Below are 23,634 nucleotides of genomic sequence, written 5' to 3'. Positions count from 1 at the left end.
AAGTTAGCAATTGTGTGAAGCAGATACTTTAAGAATGAGTAGAATCTACCTGACTCATTTGCATGAGAGGAATATATATAGCTTCTGACGTCGAGCCAAGACCCTTGATGAGCATATCAATGCCATCAAGTGACCGTCGGAAAATGGCTGCAAAGCCATGATGAGCTGTATGTGCTCATCATTTTGATGTTGGACATTACGATTGTGTTGGGCGCGCGTTTGTTGATTTGACCTTGAAATCTTGGGTTGCTCCATTGTTGGGCCATGTTCGACAGTGGATGAGATGGATCTCCTCAGCTATGTGGGCTTTATGCCTAGTCCAAAACAGTTTATAAGTTCATATGAAAATGTGGCTAATGGACCAAAATTATGGGCTTGATGAATCGATCCTAATAAATAAAGGTTAAAAGCAAACTATGAGTGAAAGCGTGTTTTTAGAGTTCTTTTAATCTATAAAAGATAAGTATTAGACAAAACAACATAGAATAAAATAAAACAAGATAAATTTTTAAAATGATAAACAAGTCGTTGTCTTGGATAATATTTGGTAGACAAATGTTATTTTGGTAGTTAATACCTCAACGTTCTAAAATGTCATAAAAAATAATTTAAAGAAATACAATCACTTTTGGTGACCGATTTTTACTTAAAATTTGAGACATATTTATTTGTCATTAGTGTAAAATTACGTTATATTAAATGTGCATCTTTTGAGAATGGATCATCTCCGAAGAAGATCTCCACACGTATCTCCCTGTTTTTCAAATAAAAGTTTAAAGTATTATATAGACATTGCAATTCAAATCCTCCAAATGGTTCATGTTTCATACAGAAAGACTTAGATGATTATAACAAATTGAACTCTATATTTGATCACACATATTTAGGAAAAGATAAAATAATTAAATAATATGTATTTTCAAAATAATGAAATGATTTTTTTTTTGTGTGTGTGACTAAATAATGTATCTAAATGATTATGACCACCTTGGTATTTTCCCTTCATAAAATAGAGAATCTGAAATTATTTTGCACAAGTTCTCGTGTAAGCCTCTTTCAACCTGTTTCATACAATATACTACCGAGTTCTTAAATATAAGACCACATTGAAAAAATTATGGATATTAAGAAAGTGAGTTGTGGTATTATATTTGTTGACATTTATATAGTTTTTAAAATTTTATCTTTAAAAAAAGAGAATGAGTTAATATTTTTTCTAGAGTATTTTTACGTATCATTGAAAAAGATACTTTAATTAGGGGTATGTTGGTATACAGTGCCCTGAGCCACTCTTTAAACATTCGTTTTGAAGAAATAATTTATTTAAAAAGTGAAACATGTCAATTTTCAATGCTTGACTTCACACATTTCCATAAAATTTTAACAAAAACTTACTACTATTTAAGATGTTTAAATAGTGCCCCTAAGTGTCTCCGAGACACTTTTTAGCATTTTCCAAAAATAATTAATACTCTTGAAAATTTGAAAGGGATCTTATAAAAAAGACAAAGAAAAATCTAAAGAAATCTTATATTTAAAGACGGAGATAGTATAATAAAACATTATGGGTAAATAGTGTTATACCCCCTGCAAAATAGGCGAGTTTTGCGTTACCCCCCTGCAAAATATTTTTTTGAGATTCCTCCCTGCAATGTCAAGATTCCTTGCGTTACCCCCCTGGCTCAACAAGTGGACATATGACATGGACGAATCTTGATGTGGCAGCACACGTGAAAATTAATTAATTTTTTTATTTATTTTTAAATGTCAACTCAGTAATTATTTATTATTTTTACTTAAAATGAAAAAAAAAACTTAAAAGTTGTTATATTTTTACGAACTTACTTAAAAGAAAGTTTTGTTATTTTTTTTTTTACTAAAAGTTGTTATTATATAAAAAAATATAATAAATTTTATATATATATTATAGCAAATACAATAATAATAATAATAATAATAATAATAATAATAATAATAATAGAAAGAAACAACTTTTTTTTTACGGAAAATAGAAAGAAAGAAGATAGAAAGTTGAGTTTCATTCACGATGAAAATAGATTTGCCCTAACCCCAAAATTGAAATTGAAAACGAACAACAATCGCTGAATATGAACGGGTCGAAAACGAAGATGAAACCGACGAACACCAAGAAGAAGGAAACGGCGATCTCGAAGAAAGAAACGACGAAGAAGAAGAACGAAACTGTGAAGACGAAAAAGAACAAAACTGAGTTAGCAATTTTTTATTACAACTTTCTTTTACCTAGGTTCGTAAAAAAAAAGTTTCTTTAAAATAAAAAAAGTTTTTTTTCATTTTTTTTAATTAAAAAATAAATAATTACTGAGTTGGCAATTAAAAATAAATTAATTAATTAATTAATTTCCACGTGTCATGCCACGTCAAGATTCGTCCATGTCATATGTCCACTTGTTGAGCCAGGGGGGTAACGCAAGAAATCTTGACATTGCAGGGGGTAATCTCAAAAAAAAAAAATTGCAGGGAGGTAACGCAAAACTCACCTATTTTGCAGGGGGTATAACACTATTTACCCAAACATTATTTTGTCCTCCTTTCAATCTATATGTGATTCAATATGCCTCTCTCTTTTCTGTTCTTTTTTTGTCAATCAAAGATATCGTTCGTAAACAACTAATTGCTCAAAATAATTAGATTTATTTAAAAAATTGACATTTTATCCGACTTAAATGAACCCCAAACAAATGTTTATTTATGTGGAGAAAATATTTATTTAAGTGTGATAATATAAAATCAAACCACTTGGTATCTCCAATTAGGCACATTTTAGTCCAACAACACATGGACTTGTATTTTCATACTACTACTGAAATTGGAACAGCAGAAAGAGGAATAAGTTTCTTCAAAGTGATTCCATATTGCTCCCTCATATCAAGCATTTCCGGAGCAACACCTTGAGGAAGCTCCCATTCAAAAGAATGTAACAACGCGGCCAACATTAAAACAATCATCCTATTCGCCAACGGAATACCAGGACAAATTCTCCTTCCAGCACCGAAAGGTAAATACTCGAAATCCCTCCCTTTAAAATCAACCTTAGAATCGAGAAACCTTTCAGGCCGAAATAACAATGGATCATCCCAAAATTCAGGGTTTCTTCCAATAGACCATGCATTTATCAAAACTTGGTTTCCTTTGTGAATTGTGTAACCATTTATTTCAACATTATTTGATGCAATATAAGGTAAGAGAAGTGGTACAGGTGGATGTAGTCTAAGGGTTTCTTTGACTATTGATTGAATGTAAGGAAGATTTGGAATGTCTGATTCTTTGACTTGGTTGGATTTGCCAATTACTTGAATCACTTCATTTCTTGCTTTTTTCATTATTTTTGGATTGCGAAGAAGTTCAGCCATTGCCCATTCTGTTGTTGATCCTGATGTGTCACTTCCAGCTATAAATAAATCCTGTTTAATTGTTTCAAACCAAAAATCACACACTTATTTAATATTTTTTTTTATAAAAAAATACCATAACAACAAAGATTTAGCACAAGGGGTTGATGCATGTATTTCCTCTGGCTTAAAATATACGCAAAAATGAATTAATAAAAATTAATGTATTTACAAAAAAAAAATTAATGTATTTGATCTGAATTTTAGATCAAATACAACAAGTTTTGTTGATCAATTTTATTTATATTTTTGGACATATCTAGTTGTCACCAACGTTGATTTTCTACATGACAAAAAACTACATGTACCTACTCATTTGTCTTTTCCAAATTCCACCACAGAAATATGAAGTATGAACTTGAAAACAGGTGACTATTATCTAAGTCCACCATTTATTGTTGAAATTAACACTTTTTTCAAACACGTTGAAGTTAACTTAAAACTCAATTGATTGAAATTTGAAAACATTGTAATGGCTGTGGATGATCCACGTAAATAAATTGAAATTAATCAACTCATACGCATATGCGTCTATTCTTTTTAATTAGTAATAAAAAAATAAAATTTAACTCAGGTCTATAATAATGTGTCACCCTTACTTGACACATGTAAACACTAGAGAAAGGGTCAGTGTCATATGTGAAGAGTGGTCATTCATTATAGTCTTAAATAAATCAAAACAATAGAGACCAAAAGTCTTTCAATTCATCTTAGGTTATATTCCATCCTCTCATTTTATTTTATAAGAGCTAATTTGACTAAATGATATTATTTATTTATCTTACTTTGACCATACTATTTTAATAATATATAGATATAAATATTAGCATATAAGATCTTGTTTGATTCGTTTTGATGAGTATTTTTAAAATATCAAAATTTTATAATTTTTATTAATAGAGAATTAAAGATATTAGCGATCAAAATTGTGCGATGACATACGTGCATAAGTCAAACTAGCTCTTATATTTTGGGACAGAGGGAGTATTATACAGTATACTCCCTTCATCCTTAACTATAAACAAAAGTCAACTTTTCAGATTTATTCAATAACCGATGAATATGGTCTATAATGTATACCAGATACATTAATTATTCAATGAATCTAGAAAACAAACTTTTGTTTATAATTAAGGATGAAGTAGTATATAAGAGTGTGTTATTTCTAACACATTTTTTCCAAACACATATTAGACATCGGAGACAAACTGATTCTATGCACGTATATCGAAGCAGAATAAAAAATGGAAAAAATATAGAAAATTGTATATTTGTTAATTTTGTGTTTAAAATTTGTGTGATATAACATTTTTGTATATATAAATATCAATTAACTTTAACTTTAATCTATAGTTTTCTAATCTCTTTGAAAAAAAAAATATCTTGAAAAAATATAGGACACACAAAGATAAATTATCTCATTCTAACTGATTTTCCTCCCCATGTAGCCACACACATAATGTCCCTTAGGAAAACATGCATGCATCATTTGGATTGATACAAAATGGCTTAATATTTTGGGTTTATTTGAATTGATTTATTTTTGAATTTATGAAAAATAACTTATACCAATAAATAAATTTTCATGTCATTACCAATTAATAAAAAAACATAATTGAGTTAATTACCAGAATCAATGGCTTGATGCTTTCAACACTAAAAACAGAGTCTTTATCTTGTTGACAATGATCGAGCAACACATCCAAAAAATCACCACCACCATCACCACTCAAATTGTCTCTATCTTGAACACGTTTCTTAATCATACGATCAAAAATTTCATGCAACCTCTCATAAGAAACCTTAACATGTCTCTTCACACCTTGCAAATCAAATCTCTTCAACACAGGAAAATAATCACTAACATTCACTTTCCCAGCATCTTCCATAATTCTCCACACAAGCTCTTTAAACTCACCAGCACTCTCAAATTCTGAGTCAACAAGATCCTCAGAAAACACCGTGTTAGAAACCAAGTTCAACATAGTAGCAAAAGCAAGTTCACCTATATCAACTGTTGTTTTTTTAGCAGCTTTTTTGTGAAGGTGTTGAACTAGTCGCTCAACTTTCCGGTGGCGGAGATGTTGGAGGAGGTCAAGGCGTTGGGAAGTGAAGATTTGAGTTGTGCATATACGACGACGGTTGCGCCACCGTGAGTCGGCAGGTGCCCAAGCAAGTGTGTCGTTGACGTTTGGTTGAGCTGTGACTGATTCGGGGATAGGGCGGTTGGAGAAGGATTGGTCGTTTTTTTGGAGGATTTCTTGGGCGGTTGTAGGGGAGGAGGCGACGGTTACGGTGACGGAGCCGAAACGGAGGGACATGATGGGGCCATAGGTTTTGGCGAGGGAAGAGAGGGTACAGTGAGGTTGTGAGCCTAGTTGATGGAGGTTTCCGATTATGGGTAAACCGGTTGGACCGGGTGGTTTGTTTCTTTTCCGGTTTAGAAAGAACCGGATTATGATTAAGGATAGAGTGGCAAATAATAGAAAGAAATGAATCTCCATCACTGATTAATTATTATCTATGAAAATAAATCTGTTGAGCTTTCATGAAAATTATATAATGGTTATGTTGTGCTTATGGCCTAGTTGGTTTAGCTATATATTCTGGTTATGACTTTATACAGAAATAAATGATAGTAAAAGTATGAGTCAATTTTCATATCTAAAATTTCAAATATAATTGAAACTTGCGTCGTTTTCTTATTAAAAATTTAAAATGTCTTACTGATATATGGCAGTGAATCTTTTAGGTCCACCGACTGTGGTAATGTAGTGAAGTAGGTAGGGAGAAGGGGCCATCCAAAGTGACAGGTTCTAGAAATTACTGAAAAAATGTCCAAATAGAATTTTGCAATTTTAAAACACATTTTTGATTCAAGAACCTAATTTGCAATAATGTTTTAAATTATGGTGCATAAATTTGGAATGAGTGTACACATGCAACTATATACTCAATACATATATGTAAATGTTATCTGGAATAGAGATAATAGGACTGGCCTAATAATTTTCAATAATGAGTGAGGCCTAAAGTAATGGATAAGAACCTTTCAACAATTAACGGACAAGAACCTTAGATAGAAACAATTAACCAGATATCTTTCAACAATTTAGACTCTTTAACAAGCATCTAGTCATCATAAACTCACACACACAAGTGAACGAACCAGGGTTCGAACCCCGGTCTGGCATCCGGCCTAACAATTTCGGCGTATTTTTGTTAGATGAGCTAGAACTTGTGGACGCGCACAATGTAACTTTTATTTTGGAATCTCTGTTAACATTTTAACAGATAAACCAAAGATGTCAATTGAGCAGAGTACAACTGTTGGATATAAATTTGATATTTATCAATTAAATATAATTGGTGGGTCCAATATTTATTTGGAGGTGATATTGTTAAAATAAAACTTTCAAAGGGGGCGTCGAAAGCCAGCTAGGTCGAAGCCAAAAAAGCGCTTCGAAAGATATGGATAATGCGTCCAATTTTGGTTCTGCCAGGAAGCTATCGAAAGCGCGAAATCGAACCGATGGAGAGCTGGGCCAAGCCCAAAGAAGGAACAACGAACGGCCCAAAAGGTCTTGGCGCGCGCTGAAGGAATGAAAGATGAAAGTGGAGAACGTGGTCGACGTGGCAAATGGAGGAGCGTCCAGATGATCGAGAAACAGTTACCACTTTGTAGTAGTATTTATAGTAGTTTTTCATTCAGAACAGAGGTCACAAAATTTATACAAACACTCTCTCTAAAAATTCTAAGTACTCAGCGATCGAACGAACGGAATTCGAAGGAGAAATGTATGTTTTGTGAACCATCTTTATTTGTAATTGTTTTCATTCAATGCAATTTGTTTTCCAGTAATTTTTTCCAAGTCTGAATCCAGATACTTGCTTGAGGAACTGCTACTTCGAGGCGAATCGAATTAGTTTCTCTTATATGCTTTAAAATATTTTAATTCCTAAGTGTTTGTTTCCTTATTCAAACGAACATTCAAACAGTTTTCTTGAAGCGAATAAACACAAAATTGTCCTGAGATTTACTAGTTGATCTCGCAAGTTTAAATACTTAAACTAGCGGTTGTTTACCAAATTCCAACGTAAACAAATTGGCACGCCCAGTGGGACGGGTTTTGTGTTTGTTAAAGTTGTGTTTATTTTTATATTATGGAATAAAAAAAACTTGTTACTTGCATATAACTCATGATAAGTTAGGTTATGGTTAAAACTACTCAGAGATCTAATCCTAGTAAAACTCCAAGTTCTAGTGCGATGAGTAGTGAAGCAAGTTCGAGTGGTGGAGTCGATCCGCCTCCACAAAGTTTGGTAACATCTGAGTTGGTGAATGTTCCAATATTCTCCAGTCCAACCATTTCGACTGTGCATGATGTTATTCCAACTTTGCCAGTACCAACTATGGCAATTCCGTCCGTGACTGCTGGTTTTGGACGTTCGAAACCACCATCAGGTCAGGGCTTTATGTATGGGCCTCCCCCCACACTTGGCTTAGGAATGCCAAGTTTCGAACCTGATAGGTATACTTCGTCAAGGGTAACTCCCACACCCTTAACAACTGCATCTGTGTTGTCTTTGAGACAGCAAATGGATGAGAGCAACCACGAAATGGTTAATCTCTTAACACAACAAATGTGTACTGTGTTTAATCCATTAATTCAGAATACCAATGAGAGTTATCAAATGTTGGCATTTCAAATGAGTCGAATTGCAGATTTTTTTGGGACACCTCCACCACCTCCTAGAGTAAATCCCATTACTCCACAAGTAATATTACCGGCAATGTCTTCGACCCCAGTGCAGCAGAGGCCAACCTATGTGGCTACTGAAACAGTTCCTAACCCAACACCTACGCCAGTTGTACAAGAGGAAACCTATTATCCTCACGAGGTTAATCAAATGCCTCAAGTAGTAAATCAAAACCCTCCTGTTATGAACCCAAATCCACAAGTGGTACATCAGAACCCCCCAGTGGTAATGGTTAGGAGGAACCAGGATCCTGACGAGGTAGTGCGAGAGGTGCAAAACAATAATTTGCTTGGCCAACACAATTTGGCTAACATGGTCGAAACGATTTTGGCCCAAAACGGCCTAAACACGGGTTGTCGAAGGCCAAACTTTGTCTCTGCTTTCACTGAATATGTGCTGCAAACCGAGTTACCAAGAGGTTGGAAAGTCCCAAAATACACTAAGTTTGCTGGGGACACTAATGAGTCAACCGTAGAACATATTGCCAGGTATCTAGCTGAGTCTGGAAATTTGGCGAATAATGAAAATTTGCGAATGAAGTATTTTCCTAATTCGCTTACCAAGAATGCATTTACTTGGTTCACAACTTTGCCTCCCAATTCGATCAATAGTTGGGCCCAATTGGAAAGGATTTTCCATGAGCAATTTTATATGGGCCAAACCAAGATAAGTCTGAAAGAGTTAGCCAGTGTAAAAAGAAAAAACCAAGAGTCAATTGATGACTATCTAAATAGGTTTCGTTTGCTGAAATCCAGGTGCTTTACTCAAGTGCCTGAGCACGAGCTAGTGGAAATGGCTGCTGGTGGGTTAGATTATTCAATTCGAAAGAAATTGGATACACAATACCTTCGAGACATGTCACAGTTGGCTGACAGAGTGAGACAAATCGAAAGGTTAAAAGCTGAAAAAGTTAGAAATTCTAAGTTTCAAAAAAAGAAAGAAATAGGTTTTGTTGATTCCTATGATAATGAAATTGATTATGAAATGAGTGATGAATACTTAGATTTCGACGATAGTGATATTAATGTGGCTGAATTAAAGCCTGGGCCTCCTTACACTTGCAAATTGTTGAGGCCGTCGAATGGGAAAAATCCTATCGAACCAAAAAATGATAAGTTTGTTACGAAGACTTATACTTTCGACATCACTAAATGTGATGAGATTTTTGATTTATTGGTGACTGACGGCCAAATTATTGTGCCAAAAGATATGAAAATACCACCAATAGAACAAAGAAAGAAAAGAGGTTATTGTAAGTTTCATAATTATTTGGGACATAAAACTTATCAATGTGTTGTTTTCAGGGATTTGGTGCAAAAAGCGCTGAATGAAGGAAGGCTGAAGTATGCTGATAAGGCTAAGCCTCCAATGAAGGTAGATTCAGATCCTTTGCCACCTGCGGACGCTACCTATGTCGAAGTCTATGACTGCAACATGGTCGAAGTGATAGATGCTACTGCTCCACTCAAGGCTGTGCCTGAAGAGGAGTATGAAAAGAGGGTACGTGAGGTGTACCCCAATGCTGAGGAAGAATTGGTGGACTTCCTAAATAGGTGCAAGCTGAAGAATGCTGAAGTGATGCTTTGCCCTAGATGCAGTGCTGTGTGTGACAAAGAGGCTACTGCAGGCCTTCAAAGTGTTGTACCTAATGCTGAAAACAAGAGAAAATGGCCAAAATCTAGGCCAAATCAAAAAGCTTGGCCTTACAAAGGAGCCAACTGGGGAAAGCCTATTACCAAAGGCCTTTCGATCCAGCAAAGGCTAGGCCCCCAAAACACTTTCAAACCATCTGGGAGAGCACCTGTTAACCAATGGGTGAGTGGACAGTACGTCACTTTCAATCGAAGGATGATGGAAAATGGAAGCTCTAGCAATGTTAACGTGAACATTGTAGCTGAACCCAAGGGTTCAAAAGTGGTAGCTGGGAAGGAAACAGTGTTGCAACCCAGAAGGTTGAAAAGGTTGAAATGGCCAAGAGGCCAGTAAAGGAGAGGCTTTCCATAATATTGGAAGAGCCAATAGCTGAAAACGCCCAAGGAGGGGCAGAAGATGAGGATGACATGGAGGATGATGATCTCCTGGATGAGGGGTCTGATTTTGATGTCATGGTCAATGTGGTGTCGATTCTGCCACTGGAATATGATATACCTACTGAAGTCAATGAACTGGAAGAGGACTTCGAAGCCCTTAATTTGGCTGATCATAAGCCAATGTGTTATTATGTTATGCAAAATGGTTGTGTTGAAGAGCAAAAAGCTGTCTTCGAAAAGCCAGATCTGGGAATGCAGAACCACTTGAAGGCTTTGTTCATTAGGGCAAAAGTCAATAATGTGGGAATCAATAAAGTCTTAGTGGATGGAGGAGCTGTGGTGAATATCATGCCTCACTTCATGTTGAAGAAATTAGGTCTTTATGACACAGACCTTCATTCCCACAATGTGGTGTTGGCCAACTATGAAGGAAAAACTGGTCATTCCCTGGGGGCAGTGCAGTTAGAAGTTTGTGTTGGTAGTACAGTTCGAAAGACCTTGTTTATGGTCATAGCTGCCAAACCTAATTACAATCTGTTATTAGGTAGAGAATGGATACATGGTGTTGGAGCTGTTCCCTCAACCATGCACCAAAGATTAATCATCTGGAGAGAAGATGGTTTAGTCGAGAATGTAGAAGCAGATCAGAGTGCATATGTTTCAGAGACAGGCACTGTGACTTTACAAAACTTCGACAAAAACCTGGCCTCGATTGCTCCTTGTGGTGAGCAAGATGCTGCCTTCGATCCAAATGAAGTGGTATCAAAAAATGTATACCACTCAGTTAAGTTGCATCCAACCCATGGCTTTTGTTGGGAAAGGGAAGACATAGAGAAACCCTTGTGTGAGGATGCATACCCACCAGTGTCTGGATGGGTCAACCATGATGAGTTTGATGATTGAGTCCCCAGCATGGGATCGAATTACGGCTTACGCAGCCGAGAATAGAATCAAAATGGCTCTTGAGGCCATTAATGTTCAAGAAAATATGGCTGTCGAAGCTAATGATGTCTTAAGGGACAAACTGGCCTTGGAGGCTGGTGAAATAAACGATGGGAAAAAGCAAAAGTTGGATTGCATCTATGATGATGAGCCTTTGGGTTTTGAGAGAGATCCACATAGTTCGATTCAGAGAATGCAAGCCCAAGATCCTTTGCAGGAGGTTGATATTGGAGATGGCTCTGTTAAAAGGCCAACTTACATTAGTGCCAATATAGACCCAACCTTAAGAGAAAAAATGGTCGAGTTGCTTAAGAAATACAGAGACTGCTTTGCATGGGACTATAACGAAATGCCTGGGTTAAGCAGAAATCTTGTGGAGCATAGGCTACCCCTTCGACCAGATAAGAAACCTGTAAAGCAGCTTCCAAGGAGGTTTGCACCAGAAATCATGACAAAGATCAAAGCAGAAATTGAGAGGTTGCTCAAATGCAAGTTCATTCGAACAACCAGGTATGTGGAATGGTTAGCTAACATTGTTCCTGTTATTAAGAAAAATGGATCACTTAGGGTTTGCATAGACTTTAGAGATTTGAATAATGCTACACCTAAGGATGAATATTCCATGCCTGTAGCCGAAATGTTAGTCGACTCAGCAGCAGGGCATGAATATTTGAGTATGTTAGATGGCTATTCAGGTTATAATCAAATCTTTATTGACGAAGATGATGTGCCAAAAACAGCATTTCGTTGCCCTGGTGCTTTAGGCACCTATGAGTGGGTAGTGATGCCTTTTGGATTAAAAAATGCTGGAGCAACATACCAAAGAGCCATGAACTTAATTTTTCATGATTTTATCGAAATATTCATGCAGGTTTATATTGATGATATTGTTGTGAAATCCTCTTCCCAGGATGAACATATCGAACATCTTAAAAAATCGTTCGAAAGAATGAGAAAATGTGGATTAAAAATGAATCCACTGAAATGTGCTTTTTGTGTACATGCAGGAGATTTCCTTGGCTTTGTTGTGCATAAGAAGGGCATAGAAATTAATCAAAATAAGACAAAAGCTATCATGGAGACAGAACCTCCAGGAACAAAGAAACAGCTTCAATCTTTGCTAGGAAAGGTCAATTTCTTGAGAAGGTTTATATCAAACCTAAGTGGCAGAGCTCACCCCTTTTCTCCACTGCTGAGGCTCAAGAAAGGTGATGTATTTGAATGGGGAACGGAACAACAAAAGGCATTTGATGATATCAAGGCATACTTGTCAAAGCCTCCAACTTTAATGCCTCCTATTCGAAACAAAGCAATGAAGTTGTACATCGCAGCGTCAGATTCGACTATTGGAAGCATGCTCGCACAAGAGGATGAAAATGGCGTAGAAAAGGCTATTTACTATCTAAGTAGAATCTTGAATGATGCTGAGACTAGATATAGTCCAATTGAAAAGCTTTGTCTATGTTTGTATTTCTCTTGTACCAAACTTAAGCAATATATCAAACCAGTTCATGTTTATGTTTATTCTCATTTTGACATCATTAAGCATATGTTATTAAAACCAATTTTGCATAGTCGAATTGGGAAATGGGCTTTAGCTTTAACTGAATATTCATTGACGTACCAACCCCTGAGGGCTGTAAAAGGTCAAGTAGTGGCTGACTTTCTTGTTGACCACTCGGTGGCTGAGACCCCAATAACATATGTAGAACATGAACCTTGGATGTTGTACTTTGATGGCTCGAAGCACAAACATGGTACAGGAATTGGAATCTTAATCATTTCTCCTTCAAAGATTCCAACAAAGTTTAAGTACAAGATTAATGGAACATGCTCCAATAATGAAGCCGAGTACGAGGCTTTAATTGTAGGTCTAAAAATTATTTTGGACTTGGGGGCAAAACATGTTAAAATCAGAGGAGATTCTGAGTTAGTAATAAAACAATTGACAAAGGAATATAAATGCATTCAAGAACATTTGATGAAATACTTTGTCATTGCCTTCTCGCTACTAAAACGATTTGATTCATGTGACATTCAACACGTGCCTCGGATCGAAAACCAAGAAGCAAATGACTTAGCCCAAATTGCTTCTGGTTATAAGGTAACGGGGAAAAAATTAGATGAGATAGTTGAAATTAAAGAAAAACTAATCTCATGTGAGGTAATACCCCATCAGCTGGGGGCAAATGAACTAAATGTCGAAAGGGAGTCCGAAAGGGCTGATGCACACTTTGATGAAGCGATGACTGAAGTCTTCGTGATTGACAATTTGGCTGACACGGATTGGAGACAACCCATTGTTAAATACATAGAAAATCCAACAGGTACAGCCGATAGGAAGGTTAAGTATAGAGCCTTGAATTACACAATCATGGGAAATGAACTATTTAAGAAGACTCCTGAAGGGGTTTTGTTGAAATGCCTAAATGAAAACGAAGCGTATGTAGCAATTTCAAACGCCCATAGTGGAGCCTGCGGTGCCCATCAAGCAGGCCACAAGATGAAGTGGCTTTTGTTTCGACAGGGTTTATATTGGCCTTCCATGCTTAAGGACTGCATAGAATATGCGAAAGGCTGTCAAGAGTGTCAAAAACACGCAGGGATACAACACGTTCCTGCCAGTGAGTTGCATTCGATTATCAAACCTTGGCCTTTTAGAGGCTGGGCTCTAGATTTAATTGGTGAGATAAGGCCCGCGTCATCCAAGAACCAACGTTATATACTAGTTGGGATTGATTATTTTACCAAATGGATAGAGGCTGTTGCCCTAACAAACGTGGATCAGGAAACAGTGATCAATTTTATCCAAGACCATATTATTTATAGGTTTGGGCTTCCTGAGACGATCACTACAGACCAAGGAACGGTGTTTGTTGGTCGAAAGATGCAAGATTTTGCTGAACAATTGGGTTTTAAGCTAATGACTTCGACGCCTTACTATGCTCAAGCAAATGGCCAAGTTGAAGCAGCCAACAAGGTTATAATTAGTTTAATTAAGAAGCACGTTGCCCAAAAGCCAAAGAATTGGCATAAGACCCTGGACCAAGTCCTATGGGCATGTAGGAATTCTCCTAAAGAGTCAACAGGTTCGACACCTTTTCGACTAACATATGGTCACGATGCCGTGTTACCTGTTGAAATAATGATGCAGTCGATTCGAGTACAAAGGCAATGGGAACTACCTCCTGATCACTATGAGAACATAATGTTAGATGAATTAACAGACGTGGATGAGGAAAGGTTGCAGGCGTTAGATGCTTTGATTCGACAAAAAGAACGAATTGCTAGAGCATATAACAAAAGGGTTAAATCCAAACTCTTTGACGTAGGAGACTTAGTTTGGAAAGTCATCCTCCCCATGGACAGACGAGATCGAGTCTTTGGAAAATGGTCACCCAATTGGGAAGGACCATTTAAGATTTCTCAAGTTTTGTCAAATGGAGCTTATGAGATTGAAGAGTTAACTCCTGAGAAACGTTCAGTCAACATGAATGGCAAATATTTAAAGAAATACAAGCCAATGTTGCAAGAAATAACCATAAAAAATGAATAACGCAAGAATAAAATTTGCGAAATGGTAAAAGGAAATGCCAATAATCAAGTTTTATTTCATATAAAATCAACAATACAACCAATCATTCAAGAATGTTCAAGAAAATACAAGAAATGGTTGAATGTTGAAAGATAAACACTTAAGGTTTACCCTGAACCCGAGTTCCCTCATCCTTTGAATCAGAATTGGAAAGTTCTGAGATCTGAGAGTCTTCATCCTCAGAAGAAGGAGTTGGAGTTCCTGGGTATTCTTCATCAGGCTCTAGGGTACTGAGGAACTTGAGGTAGTCTTCATCTTCGTCATCTGAACTAGAGCTTGAGGAGTCAGAAGAGAGAATGATGGTTTCTACTACATTAGCTGGTGCCGGTCGAGGGCGAAGGATTCTAGCGCGTGGAGGTTTGGAAGCTGGAATCTTGATTCGTCCCTTTCTAAGAGGACGCAGCATGTTTGAGCTTGAGGTAGAAGAAGGAGGATTTGTCTTGTTATCCATTCTTTGTGGAGAGGTATTGATGCGTTATTTGTGCAAAATGATGAACAAAAACTTGCAAAGCGTGGGTCTTTATAAAAGGATTAAGGCGCGTTAATGGCTAGGTAGTTACAACTAACCATGGTCAGTTTGCATAGGGAAATGCCAAAGCATTAATGCCCAGAACCGTGTAGTTAATCATGTTGACTGCTTTGGAAACATGTTCGTTCCATTCCTTGCAAAATGCTATTAATGAGGCTTGGGATAATGACCCAAAAGAAGGAAAGCAAGCAACAATAAAGGAATAAAATACTCAGCCAATACATGAACATGCACCATGAAAAGGCCAAGAAGGGCATACATTTAAAAAGCATGTACGAAATTGTTCGACAGTTGCTAGTGTTAAAAGATTTACAGTTATGACATCCAAAAGAGAATAACAAAAATTTAAGACTAAAAGGAAAATTTATAAGGTCAAGATTGTTGCTGGGATGTCGAAGGAGGCTTTCGATTGGCCGCTTGAAATTGGTAATACTGAGTTCGAATGGACGCCAGTTTACGTTGTAGCATTTCTTTATCACTAGCAAGGCGCTCGACTCGCTTCTGGACAGCTAAACCCTCACTGAAGTGTTGGATACCTTCACGTGCTAGCTCATCAAGCTTAACCTTTTGTGCTTCGATAGCCACTGCAGCTAGCTTTTCCATCTTAGCCTCCTCTTGTCGAATCTTTTCCTTTAGCGCTTCGATTTCAGACTGCCATTGAGCAATATTGTTCTCACAAGCCACAAGTTGCTCGAGGGCTTCATCAGAAGCAGTCTTGATAGTTGTGACCTCTGCATTGCAACTATTAGCTTGCTCGAAATGTTGTTGCTGGGTGGCAAGCAAAGATGTCAAAAGGTCGCTAGTCCTGGTTAGGAGTTGAGATTGACTAACGAATTGTTCTAGAAAGGTTTCAGCCTGAGTCACTAGAAGGAACATTGCTTCGTCAGTCTTTGGGTTCTGCAGCTTGCGGAAAAGAGCTTTGATGTTGTAATATATAGAAGAGTCACGCTCAAGCAGGCCCAACATATCCCCAGTAAGAATTTCTCGCCTAAACCTGATTTCATGCTCAAACTGTTCTTGCTCAAGTACATCTCCCTCACCCCCTGCGTCCTCAAAAGCGGAGCTAGAGGTGCCATGGCTTGATAAAAGCTTGCTAAGTGCGTCGACTGGAGTTAAATCTTTTAACTTTTTAGCAAGTTCAGCTGGCAGGACAACAGTGGGAAGTGGCTTCGACACGGAAGTTCCCTCTTCACCGAGTGAGTCAACAATATAGGAGTTCCCATCTTCAGAGTCGAAAGCGCCAGCACTGGGTGAACTAGATTCATGGTTTGACCCACTTGGTTGGGGTTGATTGGTAGTGGAGTGTTCGCCATCAACCGTTGGCCTTTGTTCAGTGTTAGCAATGGGGTCAACTGGAAAGTTGGTTGGAGGATCATTATCAGCCAATACTTGGGCAGAGTCTGTTAAAGGATTCTGTTGAGGTAGGCTTTGATCGAGTTGGTTTTCTTCATGGTCAGGCTTAAGGATATCATCTTCGAAAGCGCGGTGAGGCGGGCTAGGAGCCTTGGGCGGTGATGAAGTTTCAGTAAGAATGGCCGTTTCGAGAGGCTGAGGAGATGAGATTTTTTCTGCAACATCTTCAGGAGGCGCATTGCTTGGTCCTTCGACCACCCCCTCAGCCGCTTTGCTAAGAGCAGGCTCATCCTGAGGAATAACTTGAGCAGAGTTTTGTGGCTGAAACAAACAAAACCATGAAAGAATGAGTAACACAGTCAAAGGCTGAAGAAATAACAAGAAGTAAGAATGGCTTACTTGGGTTTGAGGGGTAGCAGAAGCTTCAGGTTGTGAAGTTGTTTCTTTTGCAGTAGCAGAAGCCTCGACAACAGTAGCTGCAGCAGGAGATTTTTTCTGCTTCTTTTTCTTCTTTTTCTTCCTCTCCGATTGTTCCAAAGGAGGGTCTTCAGGTGATGCCAGAGTATCAGGTTGTGCCTCAATCTCAGAGGACTTGCGCTCAGGAGTACTTTCTTGGGTGGGTTGGTGTTCTTTCTTCTTCTTCTTCTTTTTCTTTTTCTCATCAGTAATGGGTTCAGCACTAGGAAAAAGATCTTGAGTAGTAGCAGCGGTAGTGTGCTCAGGGATGGTCGAGAGAACAGGAGTATCCTGCAGGCCACAGTTCAGTAAGTTCGCATTTAAGCCAAGGGAAATAGAAATCGTTGGATAAATGGATACCTCATCTGGAGCACTCGAACAAGTGGCCGGAACAGGTTTTTGCTTCTTCGAAACAGAAGGAGTTTCAGTTGAATGAGGCCTCTTGCGTGAAGCAATCTAGGAAGGGCATATCAAAGTTAACATAGAAATCTTACAGAAGTGTGAAAAGCCACAAGAAGGTAAAAGCCTACCTGTAGTTCAACCTTAGATGGTGGGGGAAGAGGCTTGCTAGAATCGCTGGAACCTGCCTTCGACTTACTCCCTACATCGAAGAGGTGCGCATAAGAGAAAAGCACGCAAGGTAAAAACGATGCAAGTGAAAGTAAAACTAAAAGAATACCTCTAGCGTTCAATTTCGACTTAATCTTGTTCAAAATAGATGAGTCGAACCCATTAGAGATAGCAGTGAGCAAGGCAGTCTTGTCGACCAGGCGCCCTTCATAGTGTCGAGACCACCAGGTAAAAAATTCCCTAGTGCAGGCATGTGAGGGAGCGAAGTCAAATGGGGTAAGCTCATAAGAAGGCTGATTGAAGTGGTTCAAGAATGAATGGAACTGTGGTTCTGTCATGCCATGTTTGCCCAAACAAACCTCCCTCTCTTCCAAATATATGCTCTTAGGGAGTATTTGAGTTAATCCAAATTGGCGAGACACCAGGTTTGGGAAGTAACCAACTAACCCAAAATCTCCAGAGGTCAAGCCAATTCGACAGGACAAGACTGTAGGCATCAAGTAAGCAGTCCAAATGTTGTTGGTTACCGTCTCGAATTCCGGTGGAGAAGGAAATCTGTGAGTAAACCAAGGAGGACCAAGTGGCCTATCCACAAAGGGAGCAAAGCTAGGCTTGAACTTCTTCAGGCTGAGGAAAGTATTAAAATACTGTTGGAAAGCCACATCATAACCAAGGCCTCTTTCCCTAGGCACCATTCTCGCCAACCTCGTGCCTTCGACTCGACGTGTTCTTGATTCCTCATAGTATGGCTCAGGCAAGAAAAGTTCAAGCTCAGCATGAAAAGTGGCAGTTAGCCATAATTGCAGTAACCAGAAGGGGCCAGCACCTAAAAAGGTGGATCCATCACCTGTTCTTTTAAGATGTTCACAAGCATCCCTCATGGATTCATAAAGACATCCAAGAATAAGCCGAGCGAAGTTGAATTGCTGGCACTCATGTAATTGAATAGCCATAGGGATGAATTTCTTGGCTACTTGGAGAGATTGAGTGCAGAAGACATACTGCGATAGCCATAAGGTTAAGAAAGCGATGTGTTCTTCGTCACTTACTTCATCACTAGTCTTTCGATTCTCCACGATGTATTTAGAGTAAGACTTGTTTCGAAAGTCGAATTTGATGGTGTCGGAAGCTTTGCAAGGATCATAAGTGTCGCCAAGAGGCGATAAGCCAGTAATGGCAGCAACATCCAGCAGTGTAGGAGTCATCATGCCACATTCGAAGTGGAAAGTGTTGGTGGAAGACTCAAAGAAGTGTAAAGCAGCAACAATCATTTCCTGCTGGTATTTAAGGCCGGTCCGAGAAAGTTGAATAAGGTCATAAATGCCACAAGCTTGCCAAATGTCAGCTTTGTCACGTTGTACCCTGTCTAACCAGCCAAGGTATTGATCATTCAAAGAAGGAGCTGATCGAAACACTCTGTTAGGCGCCTTGATATAGCTAAAATTATAGGGTTCACTGATGAAAACCCTAGGAACACAAGGCTTATAAACAGGAAAAATAGACAAAACCTTGGAATTCCGACTTTTATCACTTGGTTTGGGTCCCCCAAATGCATGCACGAGGTTATCAACAGAATAAGGAAAGATTAATTGATTTTCCCAAAACTTTTGTAAGTCTAAACGCAATGATGGTTCTGGAACCACATCTGTGTCGTAAGAGGAAAGAGTGGCGGCGGTCCACTTACCGGCGTAAGGAAGGAATTTTCTGACACCTGAATCTGACGCCATTGATGAAGGTATAAAGATGGCGTGAAAGAATGGTGATTAGGGTTAAATTTGGGAATCACAGGTTGTTTGCAACGGTTGAGGAAAATCCGAGTGAAAAGAAAGTTGATGACTGGGTGATAAGTAGAAAAGTGAAGACAAGAAGTCTTTTGGAAACAAGAATTCAAGAAAGAATCGCGGAAGATGAAGAAGAAGATGAACAGTTGACAGAGAAAAATTGGAGAAAACGCAATAAAGGGAGGATATGGCTATTTATAGAGGCACGCGGTCTGTGGAAAATAACAAGTTTTTCAACTTCCTTGTTGACAAATGTCCAAACCCCTTGACAGGTGGAAAGAAAAACAAGTTTTGGAGCCAATCCAAAGTTTGAAAGGCAGTCTAACGATAGGAGAGATAAATGGAAAAGAAAGATATCCATTAATACTTTCAAAAACGCCACTTCCTCTTGCGATAAACATAGTCGAAAATGGCATTTTTGGGGGGCAATTTGTTGGATATAAATTTGGTATTTATCAATTAAATATAATTGGTGGGTCCAATATTTATTTGGAGGTGATATTGTTAAAATAAAACTTTCAAAGGGGGCGTCGAAAGCCAGCTAGGTCGAAGCCAAAAAAGCGCTTCGAAAGATATGGATAATGCGTCCAATTTTGGTTCTGCCAGGAAGCTATCGAAAGCGCGAAATCGAACCGATGGAGAGCTGGGCCAAGCCCAAAGAAGGAACAACGAACGGCCCAAAAGGTCTTGGCGCGCGCTGAAGGAATGAAAGATGAAAGTGGAGAACGTGGTCGACGTGGCAAATGGAGGAGCGTCCAGATGATCGAGAAACAGTTACCACTTTGTAGTAGTATTTATAGTAGTTTTTCATTCAGAACAGAGGTCACAAAATTTATACAAACACTCTCTCTAAAAATTCTAAGTACTCAGCGATCGAACGAACGGAATTCGAAGGAGAAATGTATGTTTTGTGAACCATCTTTATTTGTAATTGTTTTCATTCAATGCAATTTGTTTTCCAGTAATTTTTTCCAAGTCTGAATCCAGATACTTGCTTGAGGAACTGCTACTTCGAGGCGAATCGAATTAGTTTCTCTTATATGCTTTAAAATATTTTAATTCCTAAGTGTTTGTTTCCTTATTCAAACGAACATTCAAACAGTTTTCTTGAAGCGAATAAACACAAAATTGTCCTGAGATTTACTAGTTGATCTCGCAAGTTTAAATACTTAAACTAGCGGTTGTTTACCAAATTCCAACGTAAACAACAACATATTGAGAAGATACATACATGTAGTGCAAAACGTACTCCTCACTTCACTCCTCAATCTCAACAGGTTCAAAACCTCTATGAATTGAAGCCTTAACAGCATCCAAAACAAGCTGTGTTTTCCTACTAATAATCGCCCACTTCTTCTCCGGTTTAGACTTTCTAAATTTAATTTCTCCGACCAAACGTGCAAATTCGGTAACCAAAAGAGCCTCCTGAGGAAGATCAGTTTTAACAGTACATTTAACTGGTTGTTTAGCCCAACAAGTAACAAGATCATCAAAACTAGATTCTGTACCAACATAAAAAGATGCTTCTTTCTCTTCATAAGGAATAATAAAATCATGAACATGAAGAGTTCCTTTTGTTCCAATAGCTGTTATATCCATTGTCAAGTTTGCTAAGAAAGAACAATGGAATGTTGCTACTCTTCCATCTTCCCAATATAGCGATGCACCACAATCTAATATAACTCCGTCTTTGTTAAGCACTGGTTGGCGTGAGGCGATTACTGTTTTAGGGAGCTCATAGTTGGAAGCCAAGAGGATTGCACGGATGCAATACCAACCCGCATCACCGAGAGAACCGTGTGCGTCAAGATCTGGCTTCACACGGATGTCTTTCTTTAGATATTCAGAATCAGCAGCAAATGTAAAACAGGCGCGAACCTATGCAACCGAAAAGCCAACACTAAATCAATAATAAATAGGTAACATACAATCAGGTTTTTCTGGTAACAAACATAAATAAGTCAGATTCTTTTCTCAACACAATCAGGTTTTTCTTATGCAACTCTTGTGATAAAAAATGTCATCACTCCGATTTTTAGAGGAGAGATTCCAATGATCCGAAATTTGACCAAGAGATAAGTAAAGTTATAAAGTTAAATATTTCAAACACGACTGAGACAACCTTAATTGAAATTTATTGACCACTTGACCTTCAATTATTTGATTTCTATGTTGTCCTAATTTAAACTTGTAGTGTGTTGTAAATTTACTGTTAATTATTCCCTCAATCCCATACTAAGTGTAGCATTTCAAATATTTAGTTCTCATATAATTTGTAATTTTAAAATAGCAATGAAGCATTATTTTATGAATTCCAATTTATCAAACTACTCTTCTGTCTACTTATCAACAACAGTATTTTAGTCAATTAAGCTCATTTTATAGTAACAATATTATTATTTTTATTAACCCTCCAACTCCAAGTTTCAGGAAAGTGCTCTAATATAATCCCGGTGGGAGGTAAGTATAAGCCTTACAAAAAAACCGTTCCACTAAAAAATTAAACTTAGATTCTCTTAAAAGATTCTTCTTTTTGTGAAGTTCATCAACTCCTTAAACTCGATCATTTGATTTATAGTAACAATATTTAGCAAACATACATTTTGATGATGTTAGGACTTAAGCACATGAAGAGAGTCCAACCCAAAAGACTAGTCCAATAAGTGGAAGAGCATCGTGACTTAAGTACTACATTTGACACTTTGATCTACTCAATGTGGGACTCTTAACACTGTCACACCCTTTAAGAGCCGACGTATGTGGCAGCTTTCACTCTATCGACACTAACATGATGGTAACCGTTTCCTTTTCGGCGGATTCAATCACCTATTAGTATTCGGTGGATCACTTTAATCCAGCTTATAGGTAACCCTCTTTGTGGTTCAGCTCTCAATGAAAACGTCAATTGTTAGGGCTTAAGCACACAAGGAAAGTCCAACAAAAAAAAATAGTCCAATAGATGAGAGAGGCTCGTGGCCAAGTACCAAGTTGAACACTTTGATCTACCCAATGTTGACTCCTAATTAGCAAGAGATGACCTTTGAAAAGTCAACGCTTAACAAATTTATTTGCATATTCAAATTCAACACTCCCCATAAGGTAAAACAAATATGCAATGCATGGATAAAAGAAGAATGATAGTGAAATTTACCGATTTGAGTTGACCAAAACGGTTCTTGTCATTGAAGAACTGAGCCATTGCAGCAGTCCTAGGATTATGAACCCACATAGTATTATCCATGAACTGAACACCATTAGACTCACAAGCCAATACAATTTCATCGAACTCAGCTACGTTCAGAGCAACGGGCTTTTCAAGAAGCAGGTGCTTCTTATTCTGGGCCGCAAGAACGGCCCACCGGAGGTGCAGGCTAGTGGGAAGAGGCATGTAGACAGCATCCACATCCGGGTCTTGCAGTAGAGCTTCATAGTTCCCGTATACCTTCGCTGTCAGAGGGTAGCCGTTGGCGGCGGCGAAAGTGGAGGCTTTGTCGTATGATCTGCTGGCGACAGCGCAGATAGTTGCGTTTGGCGATAAATTGATGGCGCGGGAAACTTTTCTGGCTATGTCGGCACAGCCTACTACTCCGATTTGGATAAGTGCTTCTGACATTTTGGTCAACGTGAAGAGAGAGTGAGGGAGGGAGGGAGTGAGGAGTTCAGTAGTTGCAGGTGAATTATGCAAGATAGATAAATTATTGACTTCAGTAGTTATTCTTTGTTTTAACAATTTTGGTATTTTTAAGGATTTGTGGACTTTACCAAAACCATTGCTCTTCATATCACCTTTTTTTAGTTTTTACTATTTTAAGAAAAATTTAATATGACCACTTTTAAAAGTAATTCTTAGAATTTCAAAAATATTTATCAATAATTAGTTGATTTAGTGGTGATTGACGTTGAATTTAGTATGGAAGACTATTGTTCAATCCCAAAACTACGAATGAGAAATGGCTGAAATCACTTGCCAAAACTGACATTCGAATCATATTAGGCAGTCTAGTGGACCAGATACCTGAAAAAAAATTAACATGTTGTTTGGACATATACATTAATGATCATTTTCATTATTCAATTGTTAACTAACTATAATTTTACCAATTGAATAAGTGAGAATTAGAATTTTTAGATGATTCGGTGGTAATTGACGTTAAACTTAGTAGGGAGGACCACGATTCGATCCCCG

General features: G+C 37.9%; 2 protein-coding genes across 2 annotated transcripts; both read right to left on the bottom strand.

Annotated features, from left to right (window-relative positions):
- Positions 1-2,711: 2,711 nt before the first annotated feature.
- Positions 2,712-6,074, bottom strand: LOC123902966 (geraniol 8-hydroxylase-like). The gene is made up of 2 exons (XM_045952810.1): positions 5,060-6,074; positions 2,712-3,443 (listed from the first exon to the last, which is right to left on the bottom strand). The coding sequence occupies exons 1-2, from the start codon at positions 5,933-5,935 to the stop codon at positions 2,832-2,834; spliced, it is 1,488 nt and encodes a 495-aa protein (XP_045808766.1). The 5' UTR covers positions 5,936-6,074; the 3' UTR covers positions 2,712-2,831.
- A 306-nt stretch (positions 6,075-6,380) lies between these two features.
- Positions 6,381-23,204, bottom strand: LOC123909705 (uncharacterized oxidoreductase At4g09670-like). Its single transcript, XM_045960583.1, has 3 exons — positions 22,600-23,204; positions 20,660-21,326; positions 6,381-6,758 (listed from the first exon to the last, which is right to left on the bottom strand). The coding sequence occupies exons 1-2, from the start codon at positions 23,059-23,061 to the stop codon at positions 20,706-20,708; spliced, it is 1,083 nt and encodes a 360-aa protein (XP_045816539.1). The 5' UTR covers positions 23,062-23,204; the 3' UTR covers positions 6,381-6,758; positions 20,660-20,705.
- Positions 23,205-23,634: the final 430 nt, after the last annotated feature.

This window comes from Trifolium pratense, linkage group LG1 (genome assembly GCF_020283565.1).
Source record: "Trifolium pratense cultivar HEN17-A07 linkage group LG1, ARS_RC_1.1, whole genome shotgun sequence".
Lineage (NCBI taxonomy): Eukaryota > Viridiplantae > Streptophyta > Magnoliopsida > Fabales > Fabaceae > Trifolium > Trifolium pratense.
Note: the sequence above shows the minus strand (reverse complement) of the source record. Positions and strands in the feature narration are given on the sequence as shown.

Excerpts from the sequence above, each read along its gene's own strand:
- LOC123902966 (XM_045952810.1), bottom strand. The coding sequence starts at position 5,935 with ATGGAGATTCATTTCTTTCTATTATTTGCCACTCTATCCTTAATCATA. Across the intron at positions 3,444-5,059 it reads GCATCAAGCCATTGATTCTG|GATTTATTTATAGCTGGAAG; the intron begins GTAATTAACTCA and ends ACAATTAAACAG.
- LOC123909705 (XM_045960583.1), bottom strand. The coding sequence starts at position 23,061 with ATGTCAGAAGCACTTATCCAAATCGGAGTAGTAGGCTGTGCCGACATA. Across the intron at positions 21,327-22,599 it reads GTTTTGGTCAACTCAAATCG|GTTCGCGCCTGTTTTACATT; the intron begins GTAAATTTCACT and ends TCGGTTGCATAG.